The 19,837-nt window shown below is 53.3% G+C and overlaps 1 protein-coding gene across 6 annotated transcripts in view; it reads right to left on the bottom strand.

Annotated features, from left to right (window-relative positions):
• PTPRE (protein tyrosine phosphatase receptor type E) overlaps positions 1-19,003 on the bottom strand; it is a 184,224-nt gene extending 165,221 nt beyond the window's left edge. For 2 of the 6 annotated variants that reach the window (XR_011564340.1, XR_011564341.1), the window contains exon 1: positions 18,805-19,003. Coding sequence is in view for 2 of the 6 variants with exons in the window: in XM_070781095.1 (XP_070637196.1) it covers positions 18,805-18,866 (62 nt within the window). In the remaining 4 variants the exon portion in view is untranslated. The remainder of the gene's footprint in view (positions 1-18,804) is intronic. The other 4 variants (XR_011564339.1, XM_070781095.1, XM_070781096.1 and 1 more) reach the window with 3 other exon arrangements.
• Positions 19,004-19,837: the final 834 nt, after the last annotated feature.

Here is a 19,837-nt window from a genome sequence, read left to right as displayed (position 1 = left end):
CCGATGAGAATATGTGCATTTAAAAATGGTTAAAGAATTGCTGTATCTGCACTAAGGTTTCACCTATTTCCTTCCCACTTAGAAGTTCCAGGCTCTAAGGAAACAAAATGGCCTTGTCAATACCAAACACGATTTACTGAAAGGGAAAGAAGGCCAGGAAGCGGGCGCACAGATGAGAACTGGATAAACAAAACAGGAGAGGCCACTTTCTCTGTGAAATGAAAGGAATTTTAAAGTTTGTTCGGATGGCTGTGTGAGAATGGCTAGAAAATGAGTGAAGAACAGCAAAAAATCTTCTTTTGAAATTCTGCTCTAAGTATAAACCTGAAGGCTACCACTAACGTAATTTGCGAATCTTGGAGGGAGGAAGCAATTCAGGGTTATTGTATTAGGAAGTCAATATTCCCTCTAATAGTTTTTGCAGAGTACATTAATTTTCTTGGCCAAAAAAAATGATGGTGCTTTTTCTTATACCAAAATATATACAAAAGTATGGGGAAATCCATTTAAATAACAATAGCAAAATAATAATCATAATAAATTACACACTAAAAGGCACCCAGATTAATGGAAATTGCTATTCGCTCTTAAAAGTAATCACTTCCCGGGTGGCACTAGTGGTAAAGAACCTGCCTACCAATGCAGGAAATGTAAGACACACAGGTTCGACCCCTGGGTCCGGAAGATCCCCTGGAGAAGGAAACGGTAATCCACTCCAGGATTCTTGCCTGGTGGGCTACAGTCCACAGCGTCGCACAGAGTCGGACACGACTGAAGCGACTTAGCACGCACTTAAACGTAAAATTAAATCAGGAAAGTAATTCACTCTATGTCCCACCACAGAATCAGAATCATTTGTATTCTGACATACAGACTAAAATAACCCACTGAAAAATGTTATTTACTGTACGTTCTTTAGCCACATCTTTTATCCAAAGGGGTGGCCATCTCAGGATGTTCATCCGGAATTACAGGAGGCTCAACACAAGCTCCCTAGGTTCCCAGGCACGTCTCCTCCAAGCTGTTCTGCTCATCACAACCCCTCCTGCCTGTGTGTCGACAGGCCCTGCTCGGAAAGCCGACAGACCTGGGATGGAAGCCCAGCTCTGCCACCTTCTAGGGGACAGGGCCCTGAACGACTCATGTCCTTTGTCCAAGGCTTAGTTTTGCTAACCATAAGATGGGCTGACATCTTACGCACATTCAACTTAAGAGAATTCAGCGACACGAAGTGAATCCACTCCATCCTCCTGTGCCTTCTTAGAGGGGGCATCTTGCCACAAGGAGTATGATTCCAGGGTCTAATGTTTTGTTGTTCTTTTTAAAAAAAAAAAAAAAAACATTATTTTAAAAGGGAATCTATGCTTTAATAACAATCTCTGAAAACAGAAGTCAGTGCCTCCTCGAGTGTTCACTAATGACACTGATGGGTCCCAACTCCGGAGGAAAAAAGGGGCTGAATCAGTCTTCAGTTCAGTTCAGTCACTCAGTCGTTTCGGACTCTCTGCGACCCCATGAATCGCAGCACGCCAGGCCTCCCTGTCCATCACCAACTCCCGGAGTTCACTCAGACTCACGTCCATCGAGTCAGTGATGCCATCCAACCATCTCATCCTCTGTCGTCCCCTTCTCCTCCTGCCCCCAACCCCTCCCAGCATCAGAGTCTTTTCCAATGAGTCAACTCTTCGCATGAGGTGGCCAAAGTACTGCAGTTTCAGCTTTAGCATCATTACTGATGTAGTAACATACGTGTCACTTCCCTACAGGTGTGAGAGATCCCCCTGGGGTGGAGGTCGCCCCAGCTTTCCTGTTCCCCTTACTCTGTGCGGATGGAGACAAGAGCAGATGGACACATGTGGCACGCGGGGGCACTTGAATGGCAGCTGTCTGTCTCCAGCGTCTCTCCCCGTCTCTCCGTCTCCAGCGTCTCTCCCCGTCTCCAGCGTCTCTCCCCATCTCCAGCGTCTCTCACGTCTCCAGCGTCTCTCCCCGTATCCAGCGTCTCTCACGTCTCCAGCGTATCCCCCCAGTGTCCAGCGTATCCCCCCAGTCTCCAGCGTATCCCCCCAGTCTCCAGCGTCTCCCCCCCGTCTCCAGCGTCTCCCCCCCGCCCCGCCCCCCGTCACCACTGTCTCTCCCGTCTCCAGTGTCTCTCCCATCTCCAGTGTCTCTCCCTTTTCTCTGCATCTCTCGTCTCTCTAGTAGCTTCCGACACTAGCTTCCTGACTGCCTCCCACCCCGTTCCTCACCCGATGGCTCTCCTTGCTCCTGTTCCACCCGGATTCCTCTGCACACACGGAACCTGTCACGGTCCCCGCAGAGCTGTGCCCATGTCTCTGCCCTGCTCTCCACACCCCTCCTGTCCAGGCTCCTGCACCCAGTTAACCAGGAAACCTGAATACAGCTCTTGGAAATGGAATCAAATTTTCCTGCTATGATGTGGAAGCCTCCCACAGAAGGGGGAAAAAAAAAAACCACTAACATTAAAGGTGAATTTTCCAAATCTAATTTCCCAGGCAGAACAACTAAAAATGCTTGCTTCTTCCCTTGTTCACCACTAAACATGCTCATGTTACAACAGCCTTGTAGGCAAGAACAAAATAAAAACAAGCTCTTTAAAAATTTTAATAGCCTATGCTTCCTTCCAGAAGACAATCAATTACAGTAGAGAAGGAAAAATGAAGAAAACAAACAAACAAACCCTCAGTGCTCTTTTCTTCCGCACAGCATGAGACACTGCTAACAGTTACACATAAAGCTGTCATGGTCCCTCACTATGAGCAAAAGAGGAAACCTGAGCGGATCCTCTGCCTTGAGAAGACACAATACGCAGAGTCTTGACCTTAAAAAAATCATTACGAAGTGATTATTTGTTCCCTAAAAGGATTAGCTGCTTTACAAAAGGATTATCTACAGACTTCTAGAAGGTATTAAGCTTAGCCAGTGTATATAAACCACGATGCAAATTAACATAACTTTTCAGGAATATATTAATATGTAATACAGGGTGTACTTGGAGACAAAAATAACCCTTGGCTCAGTGCAAACCTTGCAGCATGAACGCCAGTGTTTGGGGATGCCCTCGGAGCCTCAACGCTCCTCCTGCTTTTCAGCATCCCTCTTAGGTGCACCATCGGCGGTTCAAAGCGCTCCACCTCCCAGCGCAGGATCCCACCAACACCCCGCCCTCCAAGCACCTGCAGCCCAGTTCCATCAACCCTACCAGGACTGACTCTTCAGGGTGAGCCATGGATCCAGGGAAGTCCCGAAACCACGGGCAGAGGGCGCAGCTGCAAGAGTCCAGTAGCAGCAAGGCCCAGCAGCCCCACAGGCCACATCCTCTCTGAGAGCTTCCGGTGGCCCCGCCTTGACTGCAGTTCAGACTGTGAGCCTGGGCCCTGCCCCTTTTCTGAAACTTTATCCAGCCTTCCCAGTGATTCCAAGGACCACTCTGTAACCTTCTGCCAGTTCCTTTTCTCAATTCTGTGTGGTTACAACTAAAAGCCACAACTAACACACCCAGGATAGTAAAAGTATAAAGGTTCCTCACCAACACCTTCCTCATTGGAAGGACTGATACTAAAGCTGAAGCTCCAATCCTTTGGCTACCTGAAGCAAAGAGCCAACTCATTGGGAAAGACCTTGATGATGGGAAAGACTGAAGGCAGGAGGAGAAGGGGATGACAGAGGATGAGATGGTTGGATGGCATCACTGACTCAATGGACACGAGTTTGAGCAAACTCAGGTAGATAGTGAAGGGCAGGGAAGCCTGGTGTGCTTTGGCCCATGGGGGTCACAAACAGTTGGACACGACTTCATGATTGAAAACAAGAACCAATACCTACTCTTTGGAAAGGGCTGGTCATTCTTCTCTGCATAAGTGGGGCTAACCTGTATGACCAATGGAATACTGCAGGAAAGACCCTGTGATTTCTGAGGCTAGGTCTTGTTTCAACTTCTGCCTCACTTTTTCTGGGACCACTGTCTCTGGGGAAACCAGCTGCCCCTTATGTGGATGCTCAAGTGGTCCTTTGTATGTCTCCACATGGGAAGGAACTGTGGCCTCCAACCCACAGCCAACATCAGCTTGCCAGCCATGGAAGTGGGTCTTCCAGCCAAGCCTCAGATATGCTAGCTTCAGATAGGTGTGTACGTTCAGTTGCTCAGTCGTTTCCAACTCTCTGTGACCCTATGGACTGTAGCCTACCAGGCTCCTCTGTCTGTGGGATTTTCCCATCAAGAACACTGGAGTGAGTTTCCATTTCTTCCTCCAGGGGATCTTTTTGACCCAGGGATCGAACCCGTGTTTCCTGCATTGCAGGCAGATTCTTTACTGCTGAGCCACTGGAGAAGCCCCTCAGACAGGTGAGAGGAGACAAAATCGCCAACTCTGTTCCGGAGCTTGGAAAACTGAAGTCTATGCCAAAGGCTGCATTTGGCACAGACCTTGTTTCACAGAACCACATCTTCAGTGCCCAGGAGTGTGCACTGCAAAGTAGCCCAGGGACTCCTCTGAAGGCCTCTGCTTAAAACAGCAAGGGTACTGAGGGCGGAGGTTTTCTGGCTTTGCTCATTCATTAGAGCAGCTACTTTCTAGCAAGCTCAGCTACAGTTGTACCAATGCTCCATTACTTCTAGATGTAAAAATGATACACTGTCAATAGTTTTTAGGGAAGATGAAAGCACCAAGATGAGTGGGTCAGAGCCAACATTTCCATGTTCTGTAACCAAATGGGACCCTATTGAACATCTCACCCACACTGTCCTGGTTAATCTTGCAGTTTTTATTGCTTAGGTCATGAAATAGCCCTTGAACACAGAAAGGGAAGTTGGACAGAGGGGACAGAGGGGAACAGACTGGCTGTAGGCTGACGGTGAAATCCTACTGACAATAGTTGTTTAGCCACTCAGTCCTGTCCAACTGTTTGCAACCCCATGGACTGTATCTGGCCAGGATCCTCTGCCTATGGGATTTCCCAGGCAAGAATATTGGAGCGGGTTGCCAAATTCTTCTCCAGGAGATCTTCCCGACCTAGGGATCAAACCCACATCTCTTGCATTGGCAGGCAGATTCTTTACCACTGAGCCACCAAAAACTATACATGTGCCAAATCACACATCTCAAAAACACCTTGTCCCCCTTCCCTTGTCCCCCTTCCCTTGTCCTTCCTGATGAAGAACCAGGTCTGTGACCCTATAAAAGTTAGTCACACAGTCACGTCTAACCATGTACTATAGCCCGCCAGGCTCCTCTGTCCATGGAATTCTCCAGGCAAGAATACTGGAGGGGATTGCCATTTCCTTCTCCAGTGACCCTATCACTCAGCGCCATTTCCAGCCCAAACTCTTTCTTGATAAAAACACTTAGGAGTTCGTTCCCACATGTTCCTTTGATTTGTTCAGACACGCAGTTTCCCAGAGACATGGCCCGCCTCACACCATGGTTAATTGTATTTTTTATGCATCTTGACACAGTGTTTAAATCTCCACCCAAAGGCTCCTTGTACTTGTCATGGATATTTTCCAGCTTAAGCCTCCTGCAGGCAAACATTCCCCTCCAGCCAGACCAGACAGCCCCGCGTTTACACAGACTTTATCCGGATCTGTGCTGCTCGATTAAGGGGCTAAACTCCTACCGACCAGAAATCAGGCTGGGTGGGGTGAGGGCAAAGGAGCGGGCACCCCACCTGAAGGTCAGCTCCAATCCCAGGTTCATCCAGACTCTGCCAGAGGCAACAGGAAGTGAAATATATGTTGTTTGAATTTTGCATTAAAGAAAGACCGTGACTCCAACACTAGGGTATCTCGATAGAATTTTTCCCAACGTGGAAACTCTCCATGGAGCCATTAGGACTAATTCAAAATGATTCTCCAGTCAGGAGCAATTGGGCAAATTGTTCTGGTATTCGGTTCTCCCGGGCTTGTAGCCCTCGGCCCTGGGTATCTGTGGTCCTGTGGGCAGGGTCTCTCCCACGGCCCCTGGGTGGGGGGTGGCCCGTTCCCGGAAGTCCGTCCCCCTGGCCTCCTCACATGATGAGGCAATCGGGTCTTTTTTATTTTTTGGAGACTGGACAACAGCAGGCAGGGAACAATGGGCATTTCTTGGACCAGCTTGGCTGTTACTCATTTCAAAGGAATGGCATACCAGCGGTGAAGTGCCAGCTCCCAGGGCCGCCAGCCCGGGCAGGCGTGCAGCAGGCAGGAAAGCTGCCCAAGGCACGAGGCCACAGCCCTGCCGCCCGTGGGTCCTCACTCCACAGCGTGAGTGTCCCCGATGCAGTAGGGCGAGCTCAGGAGGGCTTGGGTTCTGGGAAAAAGAAGCCCCAGGGGTGGAAGTGAGGATAGGGAAACGTGAGAGCCCAGTGGGGAGGAGGGGGCAAGGCTACTGGGTGGCCCTGCCACTCTCCCCATCTGGCCTTAAGAGTCCAGCCTCCTTCAGACGTTAAGGTTAGGAACAGAGTCCTAGGAATCTGGGTTCACTGCCAGAGAGATGGGCTCTTGAAAGAGAGCCTGGCAGAACTGCAGTTCTGTGGGGTGAGGGGGAGGGACAGTCACTCAGCCATCAACACCCAGTAGAGATGGGGTCCCCCGTGAACACACGCTGCTCCTGATTGACAGGAAGGGAGGCAGGCGCGGGAGGCCCTCTTGGTCCCGCAGGGGTGACGCCAGGACCCCGGGGTGGCCCCCTGGCCACACATGGCCTCCTGAACGAGGCTGAGCTGTGTGCCACTGGCCTCTGAGGGGAGTCCTGGGGGCAGATGGACAGACAGACAGACAGACACAGGAGCCCGGGCCCCAGGTAAAGGCTGCAAGGGCAGGATCAGTGCATTCTGTTCAGCATTGTAGCCCCAGACCCAGTAGGTCTCTCCCATTCACATTTACTGAGTGGATGAGTGGATGGATGTATGTACATGACTATGAGTCTCCTGGGGCTCACAGCGGCAGGGAGGAACGCCCTTCCCCACCCCAACCATCACCACCACCATCACCACTGCTATACACCCTTATCACCACCACAATCACCAACATCACCACCACAATCACCAACATCACCACCACAATCACCCTCATCACCACCACAATCACCCTCATCACCACCACAGTCACCCTCATCACCACCACAATCACCAACATCACCACCACAATCACCCTCATCACCACCACAATCACCAACATCACCACCACAATCACCCTCATCACCACCACAGTCACCCTCATCACCACCACAATCACCAACATCACCACCACAGTCACCCTCATCACCACCACAATCACCCTCATCACCACCACAATCACCCTCATCACCACCACAGTCACCCTCATCACCACCACAATCACCCTCATCACCACCACAGTCACCCTCATCACCACCACAGTCACCCTCATCACCACCACAATCACCCTCATCACCACCACAGTCACCCTCATCACCACCACAATCACCCTCATCACCACCACAGTCACCCTCATCACCACCACAGTCACCATCATCACCACCACAATCACCCTCATCACCACCACAGTCACCCTCATCACCACCACAATCACCCTCATCACCACCACAATCACCCTCATCACCACCACAGTCACCCTCATCACCACCACAATCACCAACATCACCACCACAATCACCCTCACCACCACCACAATCACCAACATCACCACCACAGTCACCCTCATCACCACCACAATCACCCTCATCACCACCACAATCACCCTCATCACCACCACAGTCACCCTCATCACCACCACAGTCACCCTCATCACCACCACAATCACCCTCATCACCACCACAGTCACCCTCATCACCACCACAATCACCCTCATCACCACCACAGTCACCCTCATCACCACCACAGTCACCCTCATCACCACCACAGTCACCCTCATCACCACCACAATCACCCTCATCACCACCACAATCACCCTCATCACCACCACAATCACCCTCATCACCACCACAATCACCCTCATCACCACCACAATCACCAACATCACCACCACAATCACCCTCATCACCACCATAATCACCCTCATCACCACCACCATCACCATTATCACCACCACAGTCACCCTCATCACCACCACAATCACCCTCATCACCATCACCACCATCACCCTCACACTGCCAGGAACCAACCCTCCAATGATTACTTGGCTTAGTCCTCCTCGTTCTGAAACTGTCATCTTTTAAGAAGAAACACTTGAAACTGGCCCCCAGTGAGTCCCCAACACTCGTCATGGGTCAGTCTGTCCAAGAGCTCTCATTTAGGATGGAAGTGGCTGGAGCAGGACTGAAAGAGGAGCAGAACGCAAACAAAGGAGATTCCCAAAGTTTCCAGCCGCCCTCAGGGCAGCACTCAGGACTGGTGCCCTCCCCATGATGGTTCCATTTTGGTCCTGCGAGCCACGGGTACCAGGTAACACCTCAACCCCACTGTCAGCCCTGAAAGGCACTGGTGCTTCTTCTCCACCTGCCTGGGCAGCCACGGTGCCACCCACTGCCCTCTGCCACCACGGAAAGTCCTGACCTCATTCCTGGGCCCCTGAAAAAGCCCCTGACTTTTTCTACCGGGCTACAGGTTGGGATTCCCTGGGGAGCTTTGTAAGAAATGCAGCTCCTGACCTCACGATATGCAGGGAGCTCTGGGACCTGCCCTGTGACTCAGAGGCATGGCCTCACTAGAAAAGACCACCCAGAGACTCTCCTGCCCCCTGCCCACCCCTCATCAACCGCCCCCAGAACACATTCATCATCAGCGCTTCCCTTCCTCAGAACTCTTCTTTGCGTCCCCCAGCCCAAGATGGAGCCCAAGTCCACCCACTAATTCTAAGACCATTCCTGGGTAGGTCCTAGGGATCCTCTCCTCCTCTCCCTGCATGGTCCACCCTCTTCCCTTCCCCTGAAGGCCCCAGCTGCTCCCCCCGAAGGGTACAGTGGTTTGAGAGGAGCTACTCCACCCCCGACCCCTGGCAGGATGCAGGGCCCCAGCCTGGACAATCAGAATAGGGCAAACTCTGCCCCCCAAAGTGCAAGCTTTGAGGGTAGCGAGTGACCAAGGCCTGGTGCATCAGAGCCAAGGAGACTCACTCTGGAGTCCACGGCCTCACCTGCTCGGGCAGGGGGTGGGGCTCTCTCCTGTGGGGATGATGGATACGAGGCTGCTGGAGACACAGGAGGAAGAGCCTGTCCCGAGAATGAGGAAGCGCTGGGGCCTTGACGGTGACGCTGAACCACTGGATGCCGCGCTTTCCCAACCTTCAGTTATGTAAGTCGTGAGGCCCCTCGTGAGATGAACTGTGTTCCCGTCTCTGACACCCCAAGATCCCTGATCACACGGAGCCTGCCTCTCCTAGCCTGCGGAGTGACCTCACACCTTTCTCAGCACTAGGGCCCCCGGAACTCCGGGCGGAGGGTGGGGCTGGGTGGAAGAAAGGTGGAGCAGCACCCTGAGGTCCAGACTCTCTAGCAGACCCTCCCACAGGTGGCCCTGGAGGCCACAGCCACATCAGCCATGGAAGTCGTTTCCTCTGCCCCACCACCAGGACCCCCCTCCTGGAGAGGGTGGTGACGGCAGGGCGGTGGCACACGCACCAGCATCCTGGGGACAGGCACCCTGGCTGGGGGCGGGGAGCGCAGCGGACCCTCAACCAAACTCAGAGTGGAGGCTGCAAGGGGCTCATGGCAGAAGGCACAGCCTGCTCAGGCTCCGGGGGCCACGCCTTTCCAGGGAGACCAAGGGACTCGTCTCACGGGAGCCTAACCAATGGCCCGTATCAGAGGCGACAGGGGCTAACCCCAGGTGACCAGACGCCAGTCACTCCACAGGTCTCCACACACACTGCTGCCATCGATTAGGCAACAGTGACGCGCGCACAGCCAAGCCATCCCCACTCTGTCGTTCAGGCCATCAGCTCAGAAGTCACCCCGGGAAGCACGGCCACACTCCCCACCTAGGGGGCCTGGAAACAGAGAGCACATGGAGCCTGGCTGCGCCAGTCTCCAGAATACCGGTCACGAAAGAAAGTGCCATCTCTGTACAGCACTTACAGATCATTGCCATACTGAAACAAACAAACAAACAAAAAACAAAAAAAAGGAAGAAAAGCCTTTATGCAGTACAGTAACTAGGATTGATGTCATTGATTTCTGCCCGGCACTGCCCATTCATTCAGGATGTGCATTTTAATACAACATATAATAAGTCTTCTGCTAAACAAAAGCCTGCCAGGCACAAGAAGAACATGTGTGACTGACCGCCTTCTGAAATACCGCCTGGCTGCAGCTGGCCAGGCAGAAGCCACACCCAGAGGGCTGGGCCGGCGAGACGTAGGCCAGGCGGACAGCAGAGGCAGGCCTGGGCGTGAGGTAGGAGTCGCCCCCCTCCAGGCTCCGCTGGGCAGGAACGTTCGACTCCTGGCGAAACAGACAGATAGGCTGGGCTTTCAGGTGATGGAAGTAGATGAGGGGCTTCCATTTCCTGAGACCCCAAAGCATGACCAGGGGGTCAGATACGGGAGGGAGGCGAAGGGGTCAGCCTACCTCTCATGAGAACATGAGAAAGAGGCTCGGTCCGAGTCGGGACGTGGTCCCGGGAATGGGCATCGTGACCCCGGCAAGTCTTAGGATGCTCAAAGCGGGGCAGGCATCGCCCTCGGGCTCTAAACGGGGGGATCATGTGGGTCCCCAACCACCTCAGATAAAGCCTAAAACAAAAAGGGCAGAATTGGCGTTGTCTTTTAGTTACTTCTTTATGGAGGTTTTTTTCCCATGATGATTTATCACAGGCTACTGAATACAGTTCTCTGTGCTGTACGGCAGGACTCTGCTGATTGTCCATCCTATAAATAATACTTGGCGTCTGCGAACCCCAAACTCCTACTCCGTCTCTCCCTCAACCCCCTTCTCCCTGAGAAAGCGCCAGGCTGTTCTCTCTGTCTGCGAGTCACTTTCTGTCTCATGGATCAGTGCACTTGTGGCATAGTTTAAAGTCCATATTAGACAGAGCCCAGGTGCTGGTAAGGGGATGGAGAAGGCCAAGCTCTTCCGTCTGTTTGGTTCCAGCCTCCTCACCCCTGGGCTCCAGGTCCCCTGAGTCACCTGCCGTTCCCCAGAGAGGTCATGCCACTTCTCACCGCTGGGCAAGCACAAGGAAGTCCCTCTGTATGGAATGTTCTAGGCCTGTTGGCTGCCAAGCAAACATTCTTGAAAATGATGCCTGCTCGTTGGCGAAGCTCTTCCAGGCCCCACTTCACAAGCCCTTCGCAGCAACTGTGCTCTGCCTCTGTGGCCATGCTTACATTATATACGCCCTGGAAACGATCAAGTTTGCCCTCCTATGGGTGGAGGGCAGGGGACTCCAACCTCCAGGATCTAATGCCTGATGATGTGAGGTGGAGCTGATGCAATAATTACAGAAATAAAGTGCGCAGTAAATGTAAGGCCCTTGAATCATCCCCAAACCATTCCCCACTTCCCACTTACAGAAAAGCTGTCTTCCAGGAAACCTGGTCCCAAAAAGGTTGGGGACTACTGGACGCCAGGGCGCCCGCAGGACAGGTGTCGTGACTGCATTGTAATGCCAGTGTTAAGCCCAATTTGAGTATACCACAGATACTCAATAGATGTTTACATCTCCATTTGTCCCTTCCATCCCACCTTACAGACTACTTTCCAATACTACCCACATTTGATGAAAACCAAGAAAGATCCTTTGAAAGAATATTGTTGGCTGGCTAAGAATAGGCCTAGCTTGGCACAATTCTGTGCAAAATTATTAAATTTCTGGCTCTTGCATCTTTATATTATGCTAAGCCAAAATCAGGACTCTGCTCCAAGGAATTTAAATGAGCAGAATGATACCATCTCCAATACATGACTGAGCTTTAGCTGATGTTCGCAACACGGCTGAAAAGTAATTTATTGAATTACTGATGCACTTAATAAAGTGCTGCCAAAAGCTCAGAAGGAGAGGGTGCTGAGCCAACTGCACTTGAACTTGAAGGACAGGGTGACTGTTTCAAAGCATTTTTATGTCCAGGACTTAAATGTTTGGCTGTTTATAAAACTAAGGCCACTTTCAGAGCCAGAAAAACCACCTATTGAAGAAAAGTGTCCATCACAAGGAATCATTTTATTAGTAACCAGGCAGGTTTTGAGACGACTTAAAATAACATGGTTGGAAAGGAGAGTTTCTTTTGATTAGCCAACATCTTAACGCAACTAAGATGGGTTTATTTGCACATGTTAAGAAGTTAAAATATTTAATCTCCTTGGAAGAGCACTTAAGTGTCTAAGTAAGTAAGTGTTAGTCGCTCAGTCATGCCTGACTCTTTGCGATCCCATGGACTGTAGCCCATCAGGCTCCTCTGACACTGAGATTTTCCAGGCAAGGATACTGGAGTGGGTTGCCATTTCCTTCTCCAGGGGATCTTCCTATCCCAGGGATTGAACCCGGGTCTCCTGCACTGCAGGTAGATTCTTTACCTACTGCGTTACAAGGGAAGCCCAGCAAGTGCCCTAAGGCAACAGTTTTGGAGCCCAAACTGAGTTCCTGCAAACCCTTGAATGTCATAAAAGGACACACATATTGTGGCTTCTGGTTAATTCACACTGATTCCCAACGCCTGGGATTGTGAGAGTTTCTCCTTCTGTGATTCAGTGAGCTTGGTCTAACTGGTAGCGCCTTGCTTAAAGGGAGTGACAAGTCACCCTTTTGCTCTCTGAAACCATCTGAGACTACACCCTGGAATTTAATTCCTGCCTACAGGTACCTAGATCCAGGCCTCCCATTCTGGATTGAAAGGGAGTTTGGAGGCCTCCTTAGATGACGACTGGAAGATAAAAGCTCAGTACCGGAGTCTCTCTGTCTCTCTGCTTTGTACCAAGTGCATTAGTATGAAATGGCTACGAGCAGGCCAGCCCTGGGAAAACTGTAAGAAAAACTGACCCTGGTATCCTCAGAGCCCCTCCTGAGCCATATTTCAAATGACAAAAGAAAAGCTTTATTCCATGACAAGCATCCAGACAGACTGGTGAGTGGGGTAGGGCAGAGCCGGGTAGGGTGGCCTATGACATCAAGTCACGGAAATGGGTGCCCCACTTCAAGACCAGCCTTTGGAACGGGAGCAGAAAGCAAGGCCGGAGCTCCCACAGTTTAACGGGGAGCCTGCTGGGCCAGGAGCCTGCACCCACCAGACTCTGCGCCCCCCAACTCCCAGGGCCCTCGTGCACGTTGGCCAAACAGTCAGGGCCAAGTCTGCTGGAAGCCAACTGAACTCGGCCGAGCCGACCCGTGGGAGCCCCAGCCCAGGGACACTGCCTGAAAACACCAAGTCCCTTTGGGGCAAGGGACAAAATTAAAAGGCTGAGTCCAAAGGTCACTCAGAACAACACATTGTAACCAAGTAGCTAGGCGACAGGGACATTCACAAATCCCTGCCTAGGAGAAAAATGGAACTCGTTGGCTCTCAAGTACAAATATCAGTGACTAATGTTTGGTTGGAAATGACCAAATAGATCTCAGGACATTAATAACCAAAAATGACACCTGCGTCTTAGACAGTGGACGTGGCGAGACTTGCTTTGAGGACACAGCAGATGCATCCGAACAGAGATCAGAGCTCAGGTCACCTTGAGCCTGGACACGAGGCAGTGCCGTGACCCCCTGGAAGGCTCCCACAGGTGACAGCAATCCATCCACATGACAGCCCTGTCGGGGACGTGTGATCGCGCCCATTGCAAACAGGGAGGATCACACTGGGAGGTGTGTTAAGTCACTCACCCCTAAACGCAGCGCCCGGAGCCCCAGCCTTGACCCTGTCCCTCTGGTCCAGTCTGTGCTCTGAGCCCTGGGCTGGGCGCCTCCCAGGGACGAGTGGAGCCCGGGGCTTAGATGCACTGCTGGTTCTCAGACGGAGTGAAATGACTGCAAGCAGGGAAGAGACCTCAGCACGAAGCCTCCTCCCCTGGTGCACTCTGGGGTCTGTCCACTTCCCTCAGAAGCTGGGCTATTCTGGGAGCTCCGGATACCTGGCGAGCATCCTTCATCCCTTGGGAGGATGATACAGCCACGCACCTGCCGGAGGAGGGTGGCTGACGCTCAACACTCATTCCAGCACATCACACTTACTGCTGCTGGAGCCCAGCCCCAGGGTCCAGACTAGCTTTCCTATCAATTCCTCATTCCCCACCCAATAAACATAACAGCAAACGCTTGCCCAAATCGCTTCTGGTTTTTAGCTCATGAAAAGTGAAAGTGAAAGCGTTAGTTGCTCAGTCATGTCCAGCTCTTTGCATGACCCCACAGACTGCAGCCTGCCAGGCTCCTCTGTCCATGGAATTCTCTAACCAAGGATAATTTTTCCCCTTCTGTCCCCAAATGGAGTTTATATTTGTTCCAGGGAGAAAGAAAACGTTGGTCCCTTTTTTGGTTATCTCATCCAGGTTACACCCACTGGCTACACAAACACGTCACTGACTGGGGGATTTGTGCAGAAGCTAATGCCTACAGTCAATGATGCGCTAATTGGGGTCCTTGATTATACTTGAAACATATTTAAAACACACATTGAAAAAATATATTTATTTGGTTCTTATTTTCTGGAGATCAATATAAAAGGATATGCTGCTTTTCTGAAAGATAATGTTGAAAAAAAAACTTTTTTTTCATAAGCTTCGACAACTCCTTTGAAGTGTCTGAGGAGTTGAAAGAAAGACATCAGGCTCGCATTTCTGGCTCTGAGCTGGGAGCTGTGTGAGTTCAAAGAGGCTGCGAACCACATCAAAACTCCTGGGTTTGAACACCTGGGTGGGGCAGCCCTTGATGGACGAGGTGTAGGGAACAGCAGCCAGACCGAGAGAAGCAAAGAAAGCCAGCATGGTAATCCCCAAACGAGGGCTCTCTTAGCCCAAACCCAGCAGACGCTGCCCCCCACAACTGTGAATCTGCATCTGTGAAATTCACCGAAACCCCTCCACCTCTGGTACAGCTGATCTAAAACCCCATCCATCTAGAAGGTCATCCAGCACTCTGCTATCGGAGAAAAATGTAAGTGACATGAAAAAGTGAGAAGTTAACTCTCCAGAGAAGCCTGCTGGTGTGTCTGGGGTCAGCAGGTAAAATTAGCAGCACACTAAATGTGCCTATGAGCCTACTCGTCCCCTGGGTAGGCCTGGCACCCAGAGCAGACAGAGACGCGGCCCCTGTGACGACCCAGCAATGGGAGGCAGCCCAGCTGTGGATGGGGTCGGGGGCTTGGGGGGCACTGCAGCACCTGGACCGAGTGAACAGTGTGAAATCGGTCAGCACCCCGGGGTTAGGAGGGGCTCAGAGATGGCCCAGTGCCACGCGTCTCTCTCCGGAGAAAAGAAGTGTGAAGTTCTGAGGGTTTGGGGGGAAGTCCGTGGCTTCACAGCCTTTACTTCCTAGAATAAAGAAGTCCTTCTCTTGACCCTGGGGCCACCGTAGTTCTAGATCACACTGCTTCTTGACCCCGGTTCAGCTGGCTTGCATCTTGCACACAGCCTGGTTTAATCCAGCCCGTGGACACAGGCTAATGTGCATAAATGATTGCATCTCCGCCTCCCAGACCACTCTAACATTCAAGAGTCAATGGTGTGTGTTAAAGAATGGATTGGTTCAAGGCGCACAGTTCACGTTATGAGATTAGAATACTAAATCACACAGATCTTACATCCTTCTTCAAATTATCACTAAAAAAAATAAAGTTAACTGGCATATCTCACTGCATTGACTTGAACGAGCACTTTGGATGGCATACAAAAGGCATGTTATGTATCCGTTAGAGTGGATTCTGCAAACACTAATGACCTTAGGCAGAGGGGTTAGGAAGGCTTTGTGGAGACCCGGGCTATTTGAAGCGGGCCTTGATGTATGGGTAGGAGTCCCAAAGATGGAGATAAGGGGGAAGGAGATTCAGATTAGGAGGCTGAGCAGGCTCTACCCTCAAGGATCTAGAAAGCCTGGGGGTGCCTTCAGGGAGCATGGACCCATGGGTTCACTAGAAGGCAGGATGCCAAGGCAAGGAGTGAAGGTGAACTTGGAACACACAGTTTTTCCCAGTGATCATCAAATATTAAGAAGGCCAGTCTTTATCTTAATGGATATATGTGTTCCTGTTTTGACAGCAGAACCTCTATAAGGGTAACTCAAACATTATAAATGGAAAAGACGTGTCAAATAAAGGAAGGAAAGGGACTTCCATGGTGTCCCCATTGCTCTGCAACTTGCCTCCTGGGGAGGTCATCTGAAGTCGCTTTGGTCCAAGTCAGACAGTCATTTTAGCAAGTACGTTCAGCATCTCTAGAAGCACTGGCTGTTTGGTCCCTAGGCAGGCGTCTCTTCTCTTTCCATCAATGTTAAAAAAAAAAAAAAAAAAGGTGGCTGCCTATCAGCCACAACAGACATCCCCTAAAAATACACAAACGTCTCTACATCCTCAGACCAGTTCCTAAAATGTTTCCATTTGTCCACTGATGAGTTACCAGAACCTCCTGTCAGATGCCTGGCTGGGTGCTGAGAACACGGCATTTTCCTTGGGGAAATAACAATCCAGCCCATCTTTCCACAGCAGGATGGAGGCTGGTGTGATTAGAAGGATAAAGGAAACATTAGGCAGTGTTGGGCTGGGTGGGAGGTCACAGGTGTGATTTGACACGTGTTGAGTTGGGGGCATTTGCCATCCCAGAAGAAATGTCAAGTGGGCACCTGAGCCTGGGACTTGCAGAGGACTGGCCTAGGATAGGACATGCTTCTGACCTGGAAGGAGGGAGTTTTGTTAAAAGCAGGCAGCTTGGCCTGGAGCGATGCTGCAGGAGAGACAAGCGCAGCATAGAGGAGACCCGTATCCACGTTTCAGCTCCACCACCAACCATCAACCGCGGCCAACTCCTCACACATCTGCCTTCAACACGCCCCCTCTGATGGACCCTGGGCCCCCACCCCATGGCCACTGCAGCCCCTCTCTGGGTGGATGATTTGCGCACACACACACACACCCCGGATGGACAGGAGGGGTAAAGCATGAGGCCACGGAGCTCCGGAAGGCGTCCACTGGCTTCCTTGGGGCACCGGCCGGGTCATCTCGGGGCTGGGGGAGGTCCCTCCATAAAGCTGAGAAGTGGCCCCAGCGCAGGGCTGTGGACCTGCCAGCAGCTTCACACCCTCTGCGCCTCCACAAGAGGCCTCCCAGTGACAGTCACGGGACCTCCTCATTCAGTGCCTACCACCCACGTGGCTAGGGGCGCTGAGCGGCTACGGTTTTACATCTAAAACCATCTGGATTCAGCCAACGACCCGGCCTTCTACAGGAACAAATCTAGATCTTAGCTCTTGCTGACATGCAGAAAGTTTCCGGGGTGGGGTGGGGGGACATGGTTGGTTCACAAGCATTGCTGACACCAGTGAACAAAGGCCAGAGGTCACGGTCAGAGGCAGCGCCACATCTGGGAAGGGCCTGTCCCATGTCACCACCTGGCCTGTTGCTCCCAGAAGCCTTTGAGCCTATCCTCAGAAAGCCTGGACTCCCAATGCTCTTTGCACACAGAGGGCTGCCCCAGGCCACGAAGGCTGAGTGACCGCAGCAGTCAGGACACCCACGCCCTCCCCTTTGCATCCTCCTTTGGCTGAGAGCTCTCCTTCTGCAAAGGCTCAGCCCTCCCTTCACCCGCCCCATCCCACCCCACCCACAGCTGAAATAGGCATAGGTCTTTATTTTGCAGAATCAGGATTTCACTGACCTTTGAGACACAAAGACCTCCAGGTACCCCAGGTCAAGGGACACCCAGGGTCAGGAGCTGGCTGGACAGGGGCATAGGGAACTTCTGAAACACCTGACCAGCCTTTGCTGGTTGTCATCCTGCCCCACCACCTTTCGCTCTAGAGCACAATTGAGCCACAATCCTCTTTCCTGGAGTTTCCCGGGTGGGAACTCTGGTAGAGTGGTCCTCATCTGAGATGATGGCATAATTCTGCAAGTATAATTGTTTCACCTTTCTAGAAAGGCTTGCCGAGCCAGGAAGGAATTTAGGTCAAGTTCAGCGTGATCACTCCGGGTTTGGCTCTGCTTCTCCATCCGAGGGGCTGTCCAGCCCTTCCCAGATGGTCCCGGGGAGCTGGCAGGCTTGGCTTTGTGCTGCGCTCGGGCCCAGGCGCTCTGACAGGTCACCCCGCGGACACCGTGGGCCAGCCTGGGCCAGAGGGGAGTGCCCACTTGCCCCAGAGCACCCTGCCGCATCTCTGAAGCCCCACAGCGGCACCCCACTCCCCTGCCCTCCCTGGGAAGGCCAGGGGCGCCCGGACAGCAGCCCATGCCGCTCGCGGAGTTGCTGCAACTCGGAGTCACTTTCTCCGAAGGCTCGGGTCTGACCCCTGGGTGCTGCAGCCCCCAACACACGCGCCGGCACCCCCTCTGGGTCTCGCCTGCCTTCACACACATCGCCCTGTCGCCATCGCCACCCGCAGGCACACTCACTCTGCTGGTCCGTTTACCAAGAGGGAGCCCGAGAGAGCTGCCTACCTGGTCGCCAAGTTGGGCTGGGGGGTACCCCCCCCGGGGGGGCCCGATGGCCGGGGTCGCGCGCTCCCCCAGACGCCGGCACCGGGCGCGCTCCCGGGCCGGCAGAGACCCGGTCGGGGACCCTGCACCCGGGCGCGGCCCCTCCTTCCCGCGGCGTCGGCCGAGGCGGTGTGTCCCCGGCCTGCTCGGACCGCCCCGGGCGCACGGCCACCCGCAGGGGTTCGCGGGGGCCCCGGTCCGCGCACCCTCGCGCGCGCACTCACCTCCTGGGAGCCGGGGCGCTCGCGCCGATCCCGCCGCCGCCGCCGCCGCGGCGACTCCGCATCTCCCGGGGCGCCCGCCCGCCGCCCTCCGGGGCGCCCCGCCGTCCCCGCCGTCCCCGCCGGGCGCGCAGGAGGCTCGTGGGGACGCGCGGAGGCCGCGGGGTCCGGGCGCCGCCTGCGCCGCCGCCGCCGAGCAGGAAATTTGTGGGGCCGGGTCCCCGCCGCCGCCGCCGCCGCCTCCGCGCCGCTGGCTCGGGCTCCGCGGCGGGGGCGGGGGCCGGCGCAGCGAGGAGCGGAGGCGACGCCTGGTGCCCGGCGCGGGGAGCGCACCCGGCCCGCCCCGCAGGGACCGACCGGCCGCCCCGGACCTTGACCCACGCGGCCGCCCCACGCGCGGGGACCCTGGCCGCGCGGCCCCACTGCCCGGACCCGGGCGAACTGTCGGTATCAGGGTGTGACCCTCTTGCAAGCGGGAAAGTCCCTCCCTTCTCAGCCGTGGTCCTGGACACCAGGGACTGGAGTGGCTGGACACCCGCTCTGGGTCATGCCCTTGGTTCAGGAGGGCTGAGGGCAGGCGCCCAGAACCTAGGAGAGCCCAGAAATCTCTTGAGCTGCTGTCTCCCACCCTGCAAAGAGGGAGTAAGGGTAGCCCTGGGTGGATGTTGCACAGGCTCAATTTGCCTGCAATGCAGGAGACACGGGTTCGATCCCTGGATGGGGACAATCTCCTTCAGGGGGGCATGACAACCCACTCCAGTATTCTTGGCTGGACAAGAATGGACATAGGAGCTTGGCAGGCTACAGTCCATGGGGTCGCACAGAGTCGAACAGGACTTAGCAGGCAGGCATGCATTTGTCATTAAGGCAGTAACCTGCAGGCACAGGAAGAGAGGGGACTACCAGGAAGGGTCTGAACCAGGTGTTCTCAGGGACTGCTTTCCAGAAGACTTCCTGAAAGCTCCTTGGAGAAGTTTCAGAGTGAAGGAAATCCCACGGGGAAGGGCAGAAAGGACACCTGTTGTGTCAGCTTGGT

Source organism: Bos indicus, chromosome 26 (genome assembly GCF_029378745.1).
Source record: "Bos indicus isolate NIAB-ARS_2022 breed Sahiwal x Tharparkar chromosome 26, NIAB-ARS_B.indTharparkar_mat_pri_1.0, whole genome shotgun sequence".
Lineage (NCBI taxonomy): Eukaryota > Metazoa > Chordata > Mammalia > Artiodactyla > Bovidae > Bos > Bos indicus.
The sequence above is the reverse complement of the archived record's forward strand: the minus strand, read 5'-3'. Positions and strand labels throughout refer to the sequence as shown.